The 18,899-nt window shown below is 37.4% G+C and overlaps 1 protein-coding gene across 1 annotated transcript; it reads right to left on the reverse strand.

Moving 5' to 3' along the window:
- On the reverse strand, positions 15,621–16,091 carry LOC104698719. Its single transcript, XM_010414127.1, has one exon. The coding sequence runs from the start codon at positions 16,089–16,091 to the stop codon at positions 15,621–15,623; it is 471 nt and encodes a 156-aa protein (XP_010412429.1).

Here is an 18,899-nt window from a genome sequence, read left to right on the forward strand (position 1 = left end):
TGAACATATATGTGATATAGTGTAGAACATCATCATGTTTAGAGTAAGATGCAAAATTGGACAATTTTGGAAAGTTTGATGATAGAAAAGAGTATGATGACACCATTGGACCTTATAATATACTTGAAATTTAATTTGACTAATTTGTTACAATTATTTTGATGGTTTTTGCAAATTAGATATTGAAGGTTTGCGACAAATTTGCTAGAGCCATAGCAAGTTCGTCGCAAATCCATTGCAAAGGACTCAATACATAGCAATTCCCTCGCAAATAACAACCCTAAACCCTTGAACCTTAACCTTTAAGACTAATTACATTACTAATAATTATTAAATTGATATAATTCAATATTTATAATATAAGATAGGGTACTAATGACAATTGCAAATCCTAAACCCTAAAGATTTTGCAAGGGATTTGCTACGTTCCCTCGCAGATTGGTCGCAAAAAACTCTAAATAAGAAAATTTATATTAATTATTGTTTGCGATGCTTTTGCGAGGGACTCTAGTAAATCTCTCGCAAATTTTGCGTTGGAATTGCGACGCCATTAATTTCCTATATAAGTAAAAAACCTAGTTTGAGCGAAGCTCAAACCAATACCCGCAGCCGACAAACCCTAAAAACTTCTCTTCTTCTTCCGATTTCATTCTTCTCCGGTTGTCTTCTCCGGTTGTCTACTCCTCCTCTCATCCTTTCTCCGGTTGTCTACTCCTCCTCTCATCTCTTCTCCGGTGTCTACTCCTCCTCCCATCCCTTCTCAGATTAGTCTTCTCCTCCTCTCATCCCTTCTCTGACTAATCTCCTCCTCCTCTCTCTTCTTCTGTTGTTTTGTTAGATGGGTTTCGATTTAGGGTTTTTCGATTTAGGGTTTTTATTTCAATTTTTGGGTTTTTATTTCAATTTTTGGGTTTCGATTTAGGGTTATATCGATTTAGGGTTCTAATTATATCGATTTAGGGTTTTTCGATTTAGGGTTATATCGATTTAGGGTTTCGATTTAGGGTTATATCGATTTAGGATTTTTCGATTTAGGGTTATATCGATTTAGGGTTCTAATTATATCGATTTAGGGTTTTTCGATTTAGGGTTATATCGATTTAGGGTTTCGATTTAGGATTTTCCGATTTAGGGTTCTAATTATATTGAATTTGAGGGTTTTCCGATTTAGGGTTATATCGATTTAGGGTTTTTCGATTTAGGGTTCTAATTATATCTTTTTTTTGGACTTGTTTTTTAGATGTCTTCGCAAGAGAACCAAAATCATTCTGGGAGCCAAAACGTTTACAGAAGATTTATATCTTCTCAAGGGTTATCTCCTCCCATCCCTTCTCGAAGGTTACCTTCTTCTGCCTCTGCTCCAAGGGTAGCTTCTCCCGCCTCCTCGCAAGGTACCTCACCGGTGATCCAAGAGAATCGTCAAGGAACCTCACCGGCGGTGGAAGATCATCTTCCACCACAGCAATCGACTTCGCGTGTCAACGATGAGTCTACTCAGATCTCTTTTTTTACTTTGGAAGAGCTACTTGCAAGTCCCGGTCGTGCTAGCTTAAAGAAATTGGACCGTAAACGCCCTCCGGGTACTCTATGGTAAGAATGTAGTTAGGGTTGTCAAATTTTTTAGATATATTTTCATTGATCCTCATTCCTTTTTTTCTTGTGTTTTGTAGGTTTGACGAGGATCCTTCGGTTGCTGCTACTGTTCGGGCCATCTTTGAAAGAGTTTTTAAAGGAGCTCATGCCAATTGGACCCAAACAACAGCTGCGGTTGTAAACCGGTGGTTTGAAACGTTTGCAGTAAGTTAAATGTTTGTTGATGTGTTTAAATTACAGATTTTGTTTTTACTTACTTGATTCTGATTTTGATTCATGTTATGTTTTTACAAGCAAACATATAACTGGGACCAGTCCATCAATGGGAGAGTTCGAGCCGAGTTTGAAAGCAAGTTGAAGACCCGGATGACTGATCAAGTGTCTCAGTGGAAGTCTAAGTGGAGAGTAAAAGGTGATGATGCAAAGCCGCGGTGGCTTGATCCGACAGTATGGGACGGCTTGGTCAAGTTTTGGTGTGAACCAAAATCTGAGGAAAAGAGCATCAATAGTCGAAATGCTCGATACAGTGATCCTGATGGCACTGGAATGCATAAACACCGGTCTGGTCAGACCTCCTTTAAAGCTCGTGCACGAAAACATGTAAGTATGTTTAGTTAGTTATTTAGTACAATTACCTATAAATTCTTGCTTTAGTCTAATACTTTGTTGTTTCATATCTTTGTTAAGTCGGAGATTACTGGTGAGGCACTTCCTGATTTCTTGAAAGTCATAGAAGATACTCATAGGAAACATGATGGGTCGTTTGTGGATGGATTATCTGAGAAAGTATACCATGAAGTGTCATCGAGGATAACTGAGGCTGAAACTGGGCTATGCTCAGGGGACAACATAGAGAGTAGTGCTTCTGGCGGATTGTCAGTTAGTATGAAGAACCGAATTTTTGCTGAGGTAAATTCTTGAACTTTACATACTGTTTTGTTTTATCTCTTTGAACTTTACATTGTGTCTCTGTTTTTTGTTGTTTGCAGGTTGCTCCGAAGAAGAAAAATAGGATATATGGAGTCGGTACTATGCAAACTGAAGCATCTTCAGCTCAAGTTGTTCTGACGCCTACTCCGACTGAAGATCCAGTCATTCTAGCTGAGAAGCTTTCTCAGGCCGAAGCTGTTCTTGCGAGTCAGTCTACTCAGCTAGAAGATTATGCATTGAAGTTGCAACAAAATACTCAGAAGATGCATTGCTACGATGCCTACTTCGATTATCTATCTGAGAAGGACCCTGAATTTGCTGCAAGATTTCCCCGACCTGAGACTGCTGCCACCAATGAGACCGGAGCAGGAGATACCGGACCTGAGACCGGAGCAGGAGGTATCACCAGACCAACTTAGGATCTCTTGTGTTTATGTGTTTATGTGTTTGTATCCGAGAACTTGTGTTTGTATATTCAGAAGATGTGTTTGATTTTTGTTTTGAACTTATATTATTATGTTTATGTAAGTTTAACAACATTTTGTATTACAAGTTTAATTTCAGTTTTCATTCAAAGTTTTTTTGGGCTAATTATGAATTTTAGTTTGCCTAATTAGAAATTAATCATAATTAATTTGCATAATTAAAAATAAACATAATTACAAAATGAATAATTCCTAATTCAAATCTCAGCTGTTGCGACAGACATAAATGTTGCAAATCCATCGCAAATTTGCGAGGGATTAGCTTGAACCAAATTGCGAGGAATCTGCTATTGATATTGTCCCTCGCAATTTGCGTTGATTTTGCGACGGCATTTTTTTCCTCGCAAAATTTGCGAGGGATTTGCGATGTTAACCAATTTGCGAGAAGCGATTTGCGAGGGAAGTGTGTTCCTCGCAATTCCATCGTTTTTGCCTATTTGCGAGGGATTTGCTATGAATTCTTCCATCGCAAAAGGCTTGTTTTCTTGTAGTGAATAATTATAAATTTGTTTCTAAAGCTAGCAAATTGCTACATGCTCATCATAAATAAATGTAGATATATGTACTACTGTAGTTAAATTCGTGTAGTTAAATAGCTACATGTTTAATTTTTAATCAGTATGTTTTATATAATTGTAGAATATAAATCTATGTATATATGTTTATTACAGGTCATCTATTCTTATATTTGTAGTGATATGTGCATTGTTTATGTATGCTTGTTTTTAAGTTCTATATATGTTACTATTACTTTTAGTTAAAATAATATATTATCAGTTACTTATTATGATAATTATTGAACAATATCTTTTTTAAATAATTATTAACCGAACATTCATGAAATTCGAATTTTTTATCATTTATTTTATTTGGTATAATAAAAATAAATTATTTCCTCAGGATGAGTTAAAACCAAATTAGAATAACGATATAAAACCGAACTTTATGCATAGACTTATAAAAAGATAAAAATCAAATTCATTCCTTGGTTTCTTCGGTTGATCATCAATTAGTTTTTGACACTCATTACGAAATTTGGCGTTTGGTTCCGTAATTTTCATCATCTCAACTTGTTTAAACACATAAAGACAGCCATTAATATGATAAATGAAATCATATTTTTGTATTTAGCAAACATAGCACATCATAATATATATGATATTTACCTTTATTTGGTCTATAATCTCTCGGAATGTAAATGTTTGATATGATGCATCAAAATCAAACTTTTTAAATTAAATCCCGAACAAATAAGTATTTTCAACAATTGAATGCACACATACGAGAATTTCTTCTAATTCTTTTTGCTCAAATTATTATTTATCTATATGAACAACATAATAACAGTTAATTGAATTTCAAGTCTAAATATATTAATATCTGGTAATAAATTATATTTCTACCTGCTGTAAAAGGGCTGAAAAAGACTCCATCTTGTAGGTTTTTAAGGAGTTTTTCCAATTCCATTTTAAATACACAACATTCAATATCAGTTATGTCATTTGCATTCTCATTTTCTGCCTTTTTATATGTCCGTTCACTTCTTCCCATTTTGGATTTGATGTTTTAATAATGAAAAGATCTGGATTTCCACACCGTCTACATATTGCTATTCGTCTCAATAATTATCTACCATGTGTCGCGGTCCGTCTGTGAGCGAAGATGGTAAAATTATTTCTTGGCCTAGTTTTTTTGAATTTGCATCCCCTTGTTCAACTTCATCACATACATCATTTTAAATATCTGCTCTAAGTTTTTTTATCTGGTTATACAAATAACAGTATATACGTTATTGCTCAATAACAGTGTTTGCATCAACCACGTATTGATGGAAATACAGCTTGAACGAATTATTGTTCCTGGAGATATGAATCTTGAATGTATTTGGTATGCATAATACTTTCGCATTGTAATATATGACCTCTTCGTGGTATATCTTTCTCTATATGGAAATGTTCTTTTTCTTTTAGGATTAGGTCAAGAATTCAATATAAAGTATGATTGTTTTGTATAAATATAATTATTATTATGACACCCTGGTTTCAGAGACTTGCGGAGATGTATAAAAAGAATTGATTTGGCCACCTATGTCACCAAACTACACTTATCTTTTCGGTCAAGGGTCTTGAGAGAACTCCACAATTAAGGGTGATTATGCTGGAGTAGTCTCAGGATGGGTGACCTACCGAGAAGTGACTGTCAGAGCTGTGCGAGTGGGACAAAACACAGGGAAAGATCACCTCATTACGAAATTTGGCGTTTGGTTCCGTAATTTTCATCATCTTAACTTGTTTAAACACATAAAGACAAACCATTAATATAATAAATGAAATAATGTTTTGTATTTAGCAAATATAGCACATCATAATATATATGATAATTTCCTTTATTAGGTCTATGATCTCTCGGAATGTAAATGTTTGATATGATGCATCAAAATCAAACTTTTTAAATTAAATCCCGAACAAATATTTTCCAACAATTGAATGCACACATATGAGAATGTCATCTAATTCTTTTTTTCTCAAATTATTATTCATCTATATGAACAACATAATAACAGTTAATTGAATTTAAAGTCTAAATATATTAATATCTGGTAATAAATTATATTTCTACCTGCTGTAATAAGGCCGAAAAAGATTCCATCTTGTAGGTCTTTAAGGAGTTTTTCCAATTTCATTTTAAATACACAACATTCAATATCAGTTATGTCATTTGCATTCTCATTTTCCGCCTTTTTATATGTCCGTTCACTTCTTCCCATTTTGGATTTGATGTTTTAATAATGAAAAGGTCTGGATTTCCATACCGTCTACATATTGCTATTTCGTCTCAATAATTATCTACCATGTGTCGCGGTCTGTCTGTGAGCGAAGATGGTAAAATTATTTCTTGGCCTAGTTTTTTTGAATCTGCATCCCCTTATTCAACTTCATCACATACATCATTGTAAAGATCTGCTCTAAGTTTTTTTTTTCTGGTTATACAGATAACAGTTCATACGTTATTGCTCAATAATAGTGTTTGCATCAAACACGTATTGATGGAAAATATAGCCTGAAAGAATTATTGTTCCTGGAGATATCAATCTTGAATGTATTTGGTATGCATAATACTTTCGCATTGTAACATATGACCTCTACGTGGTATATCTTTCTCTATATGGAAATGTTCCTTTTCTTTTAGGATTAGGCCAAGAATTCAATATAAAGTATGATTGTTTTGTATAAATATAATTATTATTGTGACACCCTGGTTTCAGAGACTTGTGGAGATGTTTAAAAGAATTAATTTGGCCACCTATGTCACCAAACTGCACTTATCTTTTCGGTCAAGGGTCCTGAGAGAACTCCACAATTAAGCGTGCTTATGCTGGAGTAGTCTCAGGATGGGTGACCTTCCGGAAAGTGAATGTCAGAACTGTGCGAGTGGGACAAAATACAGGGAAATATCACCTCATTACGAAACTTGGCGTTTGGTTCCGTAATTTTCATCATCTGAACTTGTTTAAACACATAAAGAAAAACATTAATATGATAAATGAAAGAATATTTTGTATTTAGCAAACATAGCACATCATAATATATATAATAATTTCCTTTATTTGGTCTATGATCTCTCGGAATGTAAAAGTTTGATATAATGCATCAAAATCAAACTTTTTAAATTAAATCCCGAACAAATAAGTATTTTCAACAATTGAATGCACACATATGTGAATGTCTTCTAATTCTTTTTTGCTAAAATTATTATTTATCTATATGAACAACATAATAACAGTTAATTGAATTTAAAGTCTAAATATATTAATATTTCGTAATAAATTATATTTCTACCTGCTGTAATAGGGCCGAAAAAGACTCCATCTTGTAGGTCTTTAAGGAGTTTTTTTGAATTTCATTTTAAATACACAACATTCAATATCAGTTTTGTCATTTGCATTCTCATTTTCTGCCTTTTTATATGTCCGTTCACTTCTTCCCATTTTGGATTTGATGTTTTAATAATGAAAAGGTCTGGATTTCCATACCATCTACATATTGCTATTTCGTCTCAATAATTATCTACCATGTGTCCCGGTCTGTCTGTGAGCGAAGATGGTAAAATTATTTCTTGGCCTAGTTTTTTTGAATCTGCATCCCCTTGTTCAACTTCATCGCATACATCATTGTAAAGATCTGCTCTAAGATTTTTTTCTGGTTATACAGATAACAGTTCATACATTATTGCTCAATAATAGTGTTTGCATCAAACACATATTGATCGAAAATACAGCCTGAACGAATTATTGTTCCTGGAGATATGAATCTTGAATGTATTGGGTATGCATAATACTTTCGCATTGTAACATATGACCTCTTCGTGGTATATCTTTCTCTATATGGAAATGTTCTTTTTCTTTTAGGATTAGGCCAAGAATTCAATATAAAGTATGATTGTTTTGTATAAATATAATTATTATTGTCACACCCTGGTTTCAGAGACTTGCGGAGATGTTTAAAAGAATTGATTTGACCACCTATATCACCAAACTGCACTTATCTTTTCGGTCAAGGGTCCTGAGAAAACTCCACAATTAAGCGTGTTTATGCTGGAGTAGTCTCATGATGGTGACCTTCCGGGAAGTGACTGTCTGAACTGTGCGAGTGGGATAAAACACAGGGAAAGATCATGTGGTTATTTGTAGGGACAGTAACAAGTCTTTAAAGCCTTACGGACGTAGCAAATCGGCCATCAGATATGGATGGGATCACAGACCTAGTTAGAGGACATAAGGTCCATTAAGGAAGGTGGGCCCATGGACTAGGATTGTACATGGGGCCCACTAAGAGGTGGCGGTCGGGGCGTTACAATTATAGAAGAATTTTCTTTAGGAACTACATGTATCTTTATCGTAAGATTATTTTTATAAATTATTTTATGATTAGAATTTTTTTTATTTGTTGATTTAAAAAAAAAATATTTTCTTTTAAAATTAAAAATTTGTGTTAAATTGACACTTGTCATGATTTTATGAGTTAGTAACTTTTGAAATTGACACTTGTCACGATCTGGTGAGTTAGTAACTTTTGAAATTGACATGTGTCACAATCTTTTGAGTTAGTAACTTTTGAAACCATACTTTATATAATAAGATCTCGATGTAAACCAAAAGGAGAATGAAAAAAAATAGTTTAAGTCTTGTGTTCTCTTATAAACTCTGATTGGGACCTTATCATTCTAACATAAACTCTCTTTTGTTAGAAGCATATATCTCAACTCATAATCATTCATGCATTATAACAAACACTTTTGATGCATGAATAAAACATCAATCAAATATAGAATAATCTGAAACAGGATAATTATACCAATTTTAGCATTTAGAACATGTTAATTGAAGAACCTAATAGAGAATCTCAAACAACAATCAAATCATGAAATTTGAATCCTCTACTAAGTACCCTAAAATTTAAATAATAGCAAAAGAAACAACACAAATAGATATGAAAAGAAATTGATATACAAAAAAGGGGTTAGGAGTCTTTTCCAATTTGTCAAAAGAAGATGGATTCTTCTTTCGTGGTTGCTGCTTACAATGAAAGAGATAAAAAAATAAAAACCGGATCTGATTCAACCGGACGCTTTAATTCACCCCTTTTTGGTAGAATGGATTGGTCGGATGACACTGCTAGAACTTTGAATCATCATTTGTTTAGAGGGTCAATCTTCTGGAACTTTGTCTTGCCCTACCTCTGGTCGAGTGAACAGGTCAAGTCAACTGTTCTGAACATGTTTTCATACAAGTTGAACATTTTTTAGTATTATAATATGGTTCTCCCAGCTCTAGAACATTAATTTTTGGGTTTGGAAAATTTTTGGGATCAGTGCTGAATTTTTTTAAAAAAGAAGAAGACATTTTTCGATCCTTTTTACTCAAAACTTCATTTGTTTCCATCGTAGCACCTAAAATGATCAAAAATATTCACGGGCTCAAAAAAAAAAAACTCTACAAAACAAAGATTCAAATATGTTAAAAACACAACATACATATTTTTTATTTTATTTTTTATCAATTGAAACATACCTTTTTGTGTGTGAATAAACCTATGAATGTACGATGAATGTCAAACAAACATAAGCTATGATGATCAGGTGGAATGCAAAACGTTTCAATTCTTTTATGATGTTGCAATATAAGAGATGTCAATCTATAAAGGGTGATTATGCAAGCATTTAAGATGTGAACACTAATTCATGTCAAGCTAGATATGATAATGGTTTTGTTTACTAACAACCTAATGACTATAATGAAATAATGAAATGCAGAATGTAAACTACTTAGAACAGAAACTAAATGCAAGATAAACAAGGATAAACTAAGCAGAACCAAAACTAAACAGAAACTAGAACTAGAAAAATGCTATGAAACAAAATTACAGAGTTGCAAAACATAAGCAAAAATGAATGCAATGAAACAGGAATGAAACAAAATGCAAAACAAGCAGCCTAGATGGTGCTCGAACAAGCACTCGACCGTATGCTAGGTCGAGTGGCTAAAGACGAAGAACAGAAGCAATTTCAACAACGTAAAACAGAACATAATACAACTAAGCAAGACAAGATGCAATAAAAGACAATCAATAAACAAAGTAGGCTCCTAAAGATGGATTTATGGGCTGGTCTCAAGCTATGACTACCTAAACTGATCAACAAACCTCAATCAGCATGAGTTATCTCTAAACAATGACCTCATAAACTTACTAATCCTCTCTCATGACAACAGTAATCATGTTTAAATATTCTTAGACCTAGTTCTCACTAGCTAAGATATGGATAAACATGCATTAAAGACCCAGATCATTATTTGTCAAAAACCACCGTGGACAACTAATCTCTTACGCTAGGCACAATATTCTCCAGAAAAAGTCTTATCTAGCAACCTAAACATTGGTATGATGAAAGCAAACCTGAGATATGTTCTTAACTTCTCAGAACAAGAACAACTTAGTATCTGGAAGAGATCTATAAACAAACAAAACTTGATCAGTCTAAGCAACCATAACTATAAACCAGCCTAATCCATCTCTAGAACCCTAGCTCAATACTCAGATGAACAAATCATGATGATGAAGAACTCATACCCAGAAAATGATGAAACCAACATGACTAGAAAGATAAGAGAGATCTACAACTAAATACAAAGAAGTAAACTCAGATTCTCAATACATAAAAAGTTATAGGGTTTACAAAGTTAAGATAAAAGTTGATAATGATGCAGAAGAGTGATAAATACCCAAAACGGCAAAAATTAGGTTTAAGGTGGTTCTAGATATTATTTCTGACTTGTGGGCGGCTATAGATTACATGGGGTATATATAGTGAGGGAAGGAAGCCCTGATTAAGCTAGTAGACAAAACACTAAGGCGGCTGGAAGTGCTCGACCATGTTCTTGATCGAGTGCATGGTCGAGTGCCTTCTTCTTCTTTTGATTCTTCATCTGGTTGAGTCCATCTTCCCACACGGTCGAGTGCATGGTCGACTGCGATGGTCGAGTGGCGTCTGAACCTTGGTTTTCTTCTATTCTAGCCTTGGTTTGCTCCACTGGTTGCACTCTATTCCTCTTCAGCTCACTTCTATGCTTCTTGGGGTCCAATTCACCTGTTTATGCATGAAACAATGCAAATGCAATGCATATTCTACTCTAATGCACAAACTGAGGCTAAACTACACAATAATAACAAAACTAGTTAGTAAACTATGTAAAAGAGATGAATAAACTCTACTAAGACAAGGTAAAATATATGCACATCAACTCCCCCAAACTCAGACTTTGTTTGCCCTCAAGCAAATAAACAAGACATAAGTAGGAAAAGAGGTTTGATGTAACCAGCTCCCTTCTCTTGGTCAATCCCATCCACAAAGACTTGCATTTGGAGGGTGGCTAAGAACTCACAGCTTTCTTCTCTATAACCCTCCATGTTCATGCCCATGAACTTGCTTTGGCTTGCATTTTTCAAAGAGAAGCTCCACATCTTCAGCTGTACCAAGCTTCTCCATGGTCTCCTTGTGTGGATATATGGTTCCTTGGAACTTCATGGTCATGAAGGCTTCATAGAGCTGGCTTGGTGTTAAGACACCATAATCTTCTTCTTCTCCACTTTCACTCTCCTATTGTTGAATTTCTTCTGCTGGCCTTTTTCCACTTGATATGTTCCTCCTATGCTCAACATAATCAACCTCCATCTCCTCATCACTCTCATTTCTTTCCAAATCTTCCTCAACAGGCTGGTTCTTCCTCTTCTTCTTGCCACTAGACCCCTTGCTCGATGGGACACTCGATCGTTTGCCTGTTCGAGTGGGCGATCGAGTGCTTTCTCCAACTTCTCCTCTTGAAACAACTGGTGCATCACGAATTCCTCTGAAGTGGGCAGGGATGTTCTTGGCAGTAGCTCGGTGAATAGCAGCTTGTTGTGGTGTTTCCTTGGCTTGGGAAGTCATTTTGAAAGAAAACTTGAAAGAAATATACTCAAAGCTTTTTTAATAGGTTAGTAAACCAGAAAACAAGAAAACTAAACCTTGAGCTTTCTTAAGAGAACTGATAGTAGGTTTTTCACCAAGTGTATCAATTCCCTATGCAGTTGTAGTACAAAGGGTTATCAATCCAAATGGTTGTTTATGCTAGCAGGAATGATGCAATCAGAACAATGCAAGTCACACCAAGCAATTATGGGTTTTATCTAACAATCCTAAAATAATAAAAGAAAAGAGTATAAACAAAGAACCACACGACCTAAGCATTCGATGCAAGCATTCGAGTACAGGATTGGGTGGGGGTGATCGAGTAAGCAAATGAAATATGAACAATTCGAGGGGTTACTCGATGCAGGGTATCATGTACCTGATCAGGTAAGAGATCGAGTGATGGGGTAATCGAATCCGATTCATTATTGTCAGTAAACCCCTTACTCATCTAATCTCTTAGGCTAAGTGAGTAAACCTCTAGCATTGGTTGATTCAAGCATCTCATCTACACCTCTCGGTGGTAAAACACCTTAGATCTAATCTCACCCTCTCGGTTTGTTGACAACATTAAGAACACCAATCTTGAAGGAAATGTATTAAACATATTCAATCAACTAAGACATCCTAACCGATCAAGAACACAAAATCATCTATCCCATCCCTAGAAACTTTACTTCACTACTCAGAAATCAAAGCAAGAAACAAAACAACAAATATGAAGGAAAATTGCATTATATTTAACGATAAAGTAGAGGGATAAGAGTACAAGAAAGAAATCTAAATAAAATGATTATAAGTTATGAAATAAAAAAGCCAAAACAAAAGGGAAAAGTGTTTGAGTCGCTCAGTTCTCTCACATAAGCTCTCGCTCTCTGGTTTGAGGGTCTGCGGCGTGCTCCTTTGCGAGAAAGAGGAGGAGGGGTTTATATATGGAAACCCCTTTGACCTAGCTTCCCAGTCCTGCCCGAGGGTCTACACGATGTGGTACACGAGGATGTGGTCGAGTTCGTCCTCGAGTAGATCCTCGGGTTGTTCTTCATGCTCTTGGATCTTCCTCGATCGTGTTGGGGTTCGAACTTTTTCTTCCAGCTCGATGGCTCCTTCAGGTACATGCTCGGGTTTGTCCTTGTTTTTTCCCATTTGAGGCTCTTAAGCACCTGTTTTCATCCAAAATATGCAAATGCAAAAATGCAACACCCTAAATGGCCTAAAAATGAATTCCTACAGTTAATGACCTAAATATGCTAAGTTAAGGGTATAAACAATGTAAAATATGGACAAAAAAGGATGCTAAAAACATGTAAATTAGAGAGTTATCAGACCCCCAAACTTAAATTTTGCTAGTCCTCTAGCAAGGAAGTAGGAGCGTGCTGTTTGAAAATGGGGACTCATAACCTTTATATGTTAAGCGAAGGATTCAAGCTATAGTCCTTGAAGATAGTTTAATGGTGATAAGATCAATCAACATACTTACAAATATTTTTCTATGCTTATTACCATGCATCGATCTATTTCAACCTCCATCTAAAAGTAAAGAACATCTCTTTCACATTCAATTAAGTGTTTGGCAAATTCTTGCAAATGGAAGGTGAATCAAGCTCAATCGGTTTCAAGGATAATGCTTTTTAGTAAGGTGGTTTCAAACAAATTATTTGGGTGGTTTTCTCTCAAAAGAATGAATGCTAGACAATTGTGAAACCTATCTAAGATTGAGAACAATTTGGGCCTACAAAGCTTAACTCTTGATAATCTACCCTTTTCTCATTCACTTTCTTTCTCTTTTTTTTTTTATCAAACCCCTAGAATTATACTACCCACATCCTTGATTTTAACTCTTCTTCTTTTTTTACTCCCTAAGGTTTAAACTTTAAACTTCTAGCTCTCTTCTCTCTCTCTCTTTTTTTTTTCTTTTCTTCTTTTGCTAAACTCCTAATATGTATATATGTTTTTTTTTCTTTCTATGAGACTATAGCAAACACTTTTTCTCTTATTATATTGGTTTTTTACTTAGAGACTTAGAGCTAGNGATAGAGATATCCAAAGAAAATGTGTCGGATGTCTTCAGTTTTTTTTTTTTTTTTTTTTTTTTTTTTTTTTATATATATATTCCTCAATCCAACCCCAAATAAACATACTAACCACATATCTTTCAAAACCGAATCTATTAGCTAGTTCAAATTCTTACTTAGCTAATTCAAGAGGCAGTTCTTTGTCGTTCTCAATACTCTCAAGGTTTCACAACCTATAACACAATGAAAAAGGCCTCACTCAACAATTCACAACAAGGTTTGAAAGAAAGGTTTGGGTTCATGGGTAGGACAAATAAATCGGGTTAAACAAAAAAGATTGGTAAAATGGAGTGCTAACCCGAATTTAGAGTTACCATGAGCAAATATTCAAGTTTCATAAGCAAGACAATTAAAGTTCAAATTAAATCCAATAATATAGAGATGTTCCAAAGTTCAAACAAGTGGAGGAAGCATTCAAAAGACACAAGGTTCTAAGCAATCCTATATGAAGCAAACTAGAATCAATCCTAATATGTAAATGCAACTACATGAACACTTTTTTTTTTTGGGTTTTTCGATGCACATAGATGCAGACTCAAATGAATAAAACTAGCATGCAAAAATTTAAAATAAGAAAATTAAGAAAATGAAATATAATGTTAAAAATATTCTAGGACTCTCCGCCAAACTTAATTACACAGTCTCTGTGTAAATAAAAGTTGGAAAGAGAATCCAAAAATCACAAAAAATGAAAGAAACTAAATGCAATGTTATTTACAAAGATCGGATGAATTGGGTACCTCATGGGTTGGTGAAGAAGGAGGTTGCCGCAGTCTCCATACTCGCCAACGTGTAGCCAGGGTCGTCTCCGGCTTCAGCAGGTGCCGGTGTTTGCTCGTCAGAGAGCTCGGTGATATGCACGGACGACTTACGCGGACCAGCATCCGAGGGGTTGATCGAGGGGGGTACCGCGTAGCTCATCGGGTAGGGCGAAAGCACTTAAGAGAGAAAAGACTTTAAAATGTAAATTGTATTTACGAACCTGCCTTTGGGATTTCCTCCCAAGTGAGCTTGTTTATAGTCTCTAAGCTTGACTTTTCAGGTCATCTCAGACTGACGCGGGATCGTCGAGACGCAGAGATGATCCCACCTCTGTGTTCTCATTTGCCATGTATTTCTTCACTCTCTGCGCATTCACAGTAAATTCTGTCTCATCTTTTCCTAGTAAAGTCACCGCTCCATAGGGCTTTTTAATTTCGAAGGGTCCTGACCATCTTGACTTGAGCTTTCCAGGGAACAGCCGAAGCTTTGAGTTGAACAAAAGGACTTTGTCCCCAGCTTTTAAATCCTTGTGTTGGATCTTCTTGTCATGAAAAGCTTTGATTCTTTCCTTGTAGATTCTCGAATTATCATAGGCCTCTAGCCGTATCTCATCGAGTTCGTGGAGATCCATTACTCTTTTCTCTTGTGCAGTCTTTATGTCCAAATTCAGCAGCTTGGTCGCCCACATTGCTTTGTATTCAACCTCGACCGGAAGATGACAGTTTTTTCCATAAAGAAGCTGGAAAGGGGTCCGCCCAATCGGTGTTTTAACTGCGGTTCTGTAAGCCCATAACGCATCATCCAGCTTGAATGCCCAATCTTTTTTTGTGATTCCCACGATTCTGGCTAATATCGCTTTGATCTGTTTGTTGCTTACTTCCACTTGTCCGCTGGTCTGTGGGTGATAGGCTGCCGCGACTTTATGCTTGACTCCATACTTTCTCAACAAGCCATCGAAAACCCTGTTAATGAAGTGGGTTCCTCCATCACTGATTACTACTCTCGGGATTCTAAATCTCGGTAAAATGATGCTTTTGAACATCTTCATTACGACCTTGTGATCATTCGTCGGGCTTGCGATTGCTTCTACCCACTTCGATACATAGTCGACTGCCACTAGGATGTACACGTTTCCATTTGAGGGTGGGTGGAAAGTTCCAATGAAATCTATTCCCCAGACATCGAAAACTTCAACTTCTAAGATTGGCTGCTGAGGCATTTCATTCCTTCGACCTATGTTACCTATTTTCTGGCACGAATCACATTGTGCTATTTAGAGTTGTGCGTCCTTAAACATTGTTGGCCACCAACGACCAGCTTGTAGTATCTTTTGGACTGTTTTGAAGGTGGCAAATTGTCCTCGATAGGCGGACCTATGACAATGCTCTAGTACTCCTCGGACTTCCTCCTCTGCTATACATCGTCTGAACAGGCCATTCGCCCCTTTCTTGTAAAGATAAGGTTCATCCCAGTAGTAGTTGTTGACATCCCTGAAGAACTTCTTCTTTCTATGAGCGTCATAGTCCTTAGGAATTTCCCCGCACACCATGTAGTTCACGAAATCTGAGTACCATGGTAACTCAGCCGACTCGATTGCCATCAACTCGATCGACCTGATAGACTCGGGGATCGAGTAAGCTATCGTGTGTCCGATCGTGTGGCTCATTTCTTCCAAGAAGGTGATGTGCATCAGTCTTTCTTCGGGCATTGAGTCATCTATTGGGAGTGGATCTTCGATTCTCATTCTGGACAGATGGTATGGTACCCCGTTTTCAATTCCTTTTTTATCCAGGATTTCTATGTCAAATTCTTGCAGAAGAAGGATCCATCGGAGGAGCCTAGGTTTGGTGTCCTTTTTTTAGTAAATGTACTATAGGGCAGCATGATCCGTGTAGGCAATCACCTTCGAACCGACTAGGTAGCTTCTGAACTTCGCAAACGCAAAAACCAGAGCAAGGAGCTCCTTTTCGGTTGTCACATACCTCGTCTGGCATCGTCCATGGTTCTGCTGGCGTAGTAGATCACATGGAGCTTTTATCAATTCTTTGACCCAGTACTGCTCCCACAGCATAATCTGATGCATCACACATAATCTCGAAGGGATGGTCCCAGTTAGGTGCTTGAGCTATTGGCGCGCTCACCAAAGCTTCATTTATCATGTTGAAGGCGTCGAAACAGTCCTTGCCGACAATAAACTCTGCTTCCTTGCAAAGGAGCCGCGTTAACGGTCGTGCGATCTTAGAGAAGTCTTTAATGAATCGCCTGTAGAACCCTGCGTGCCCTAAAAAGCTTCTGACATCTCTCACCCATTTAGGAGGTTGCAGCTGAACCATTACTTTGAGCTTAGCCTTGTCGACCTCTATCCCCTTTTCTGAGATCTTGTGCCCTAAAACTATTCCCTCATGGACCATAAAGTGGCACTTTTCCAAGTTTAACACTAGGTTGGTTTCTTCACACCTTTTCAGCACCTTGCAGAGGTTTGACAGACAGGATGTGAAAGAAGCTCCATATACTGAAAAGTCATCCATAAAAACTTCCACCATTTCTTCTATTAAATCCGAGAAGATGGATGTCATGCATCTTTGGAAAGTCGCGGGAGCGCTTATAGGAAAAGGTACCGTAAGGGCAGGTAAAGGTTGTCTTCTCCTGGTCAGCACGGTGAATTGGGATTTGGAAAAATCCACTATATCCGTCAAGGAAACAGTAGTAAGGGTGGTTAGCCAGTCGTTCCAGCATCTGGTCGATAAAAGGCAACGGGAAATGATCCTTCCTCGAGGCTGCGTTAAGCTTCCTATAGTCAGTACACATTCGATGACCAGTTATCGTTCTTGTGGGAATTAGCTTGTCTTTCTCGTTTTTGACGACGGTGATTCCTCCTTTCTTCGGAACGCAGTGCACCAGGGACACCCAAGTGCTATCAGAAATAGGATAGATAACTCCAGCATCGAGCAGCTTCAGAATTTCCTTTTTTACCACTTCTTTATGGTTCGGGTTTAGCCGACGCTGAGGTTCCACACTAGAGTACGATTCGTCCTCTAGGTTTATCCGGTGTGTGCAAAGATCAGGGGACATGCCCTTGATATCATCTAAAGTATAGCCTATTGCTCTCCTATAGTTTCTTAATTGAGTGCAAAGCAAATCCAATTCCTCTTCAGGCAGGCTAGAATTGACGATCACTGGATAGGTTGAATAAGGTCCACTTTTGGCGCTTTAGACTCGGACCAATCATCAGTGGTTTGGAGTTGCTGCTCGAGATTGTGCTTGATCATCCTACTCGATGGGGCGATCGTGTTAGCGTCCGGGTGGGCTGGTGTTCAGCAACTGCACGACATGACATAGGAGTTGATTACTGATATGTTCGAGCTTTTGTTGTCGAGCATCACTCCCTCTCTTTCAGCTTCCCTCATATCCTCACTTAGCTCAGGCTCGATGACCTCTCGATAAGTATCAAGAAGCTCCTTGTAGAGCTCCGTTTCTTGATGCACGAATCCCTCCTTACCATCATTTGTAAGTACTGTTTGTAAACAATCCCCGATTGCAATCTCCTCAAATGCCTCCTCACGAAGTTTTTCTAACTCTTTTATCCAGAAGGTTTGACCAGCTATAGTAGGTTTTTTCATAGTTTCCCGAATGTCAAACTGCATAGTGAGGTCTTCCCCGAGCTTCAGATCGATCTTCCTGTTTCTTACATCAATCATTTCCTTGTGGTGGCTAGGAATGGTCATCCTAAGATAAGCGGATCCTTTGGCTCCACATCCATGTCCAAAACCACAAAGTCGGTTGGTACATCTACTGACCCTACCTTGACCGGCAAGTCTTCCAGAACTCCGCTTGGCAACCTCGTAGTTCGATCTGCCATAACCAGTTGGATGTCGGTAGGCTTGAATTTCTCGAATCCAAGACGTTTGGCTACAATTAGTGGCATTAGGCTGATGGATGCCCCCAAATCGCAAAGGCATCTTCCGAAGCAGTCCTTTGGATTATGGCACTGCACTCATGATTGAGTATGACCATCCCTTGTACTTGTTTGATCCGCTCTATCACTGCATCCTTCAGGAATTTCTGGTAAGGAGGTATCAGGGTGAAACCGTCCATTAGAGGCATGCAGAGTACAAGTTCTTCCATCTGTTTCTCGAACAGTGCTTTGTACTTCTCTAGAATTTCCTTGCGAAATCGTCCAGGGAATAGTAATGGTGGCTTGTAGGGTGGAGGGATGAATCTTCTTTCTTTCTGTTTCTCTCCTCCCGGTTTGTCTGCAGGGGACGGAGTTACTGGAGTGTCGACCCGATCATCTATCCGAGGAGTGTGGTCGGGTGCAGGGGCGGGCTGTTCTGGAGAATGGGCTGGTGGTTCAGCCGAAAAGGCCGGTTCACGGAGATCCTCCCCATCTAAATCATTTATGTCCTCAGTGATGTTTATTGGTGCCGTTCGAGATGGTAGCTGTCTTCCACTCCGTCAGGCTATCGCGTATGCAGACTTCTTAGGACTTTTGGAGGTGGAAGCCCAGTTATCCATGAGCACCTGGATTCGAGATCCCAGGGCATCAGACTTG

Source organism: Camelina sativa, chromosome 6 (genome assembly GCF_000633955.1).
Source record: "Camelina sativa cultivar DH55 chromosome 6, Cs, whole genome shotgun sequence".
Classification (NCBI taxonomy): Eukaryota; Viridiplantae; Streptophyta; class Magnoliopsida; order Brassicales; family Brassicaceae; genus Camelina; species Camelina sativa.

Coding starts and splice junctions, on each gene's coding strand:
- LOC104698719 (XM_010414127.1), bottom strand. CDS start 16,091: ATGAGAATCGAAGATCCACTCCCAATAGATGACTCAATGCCCGAAGAA.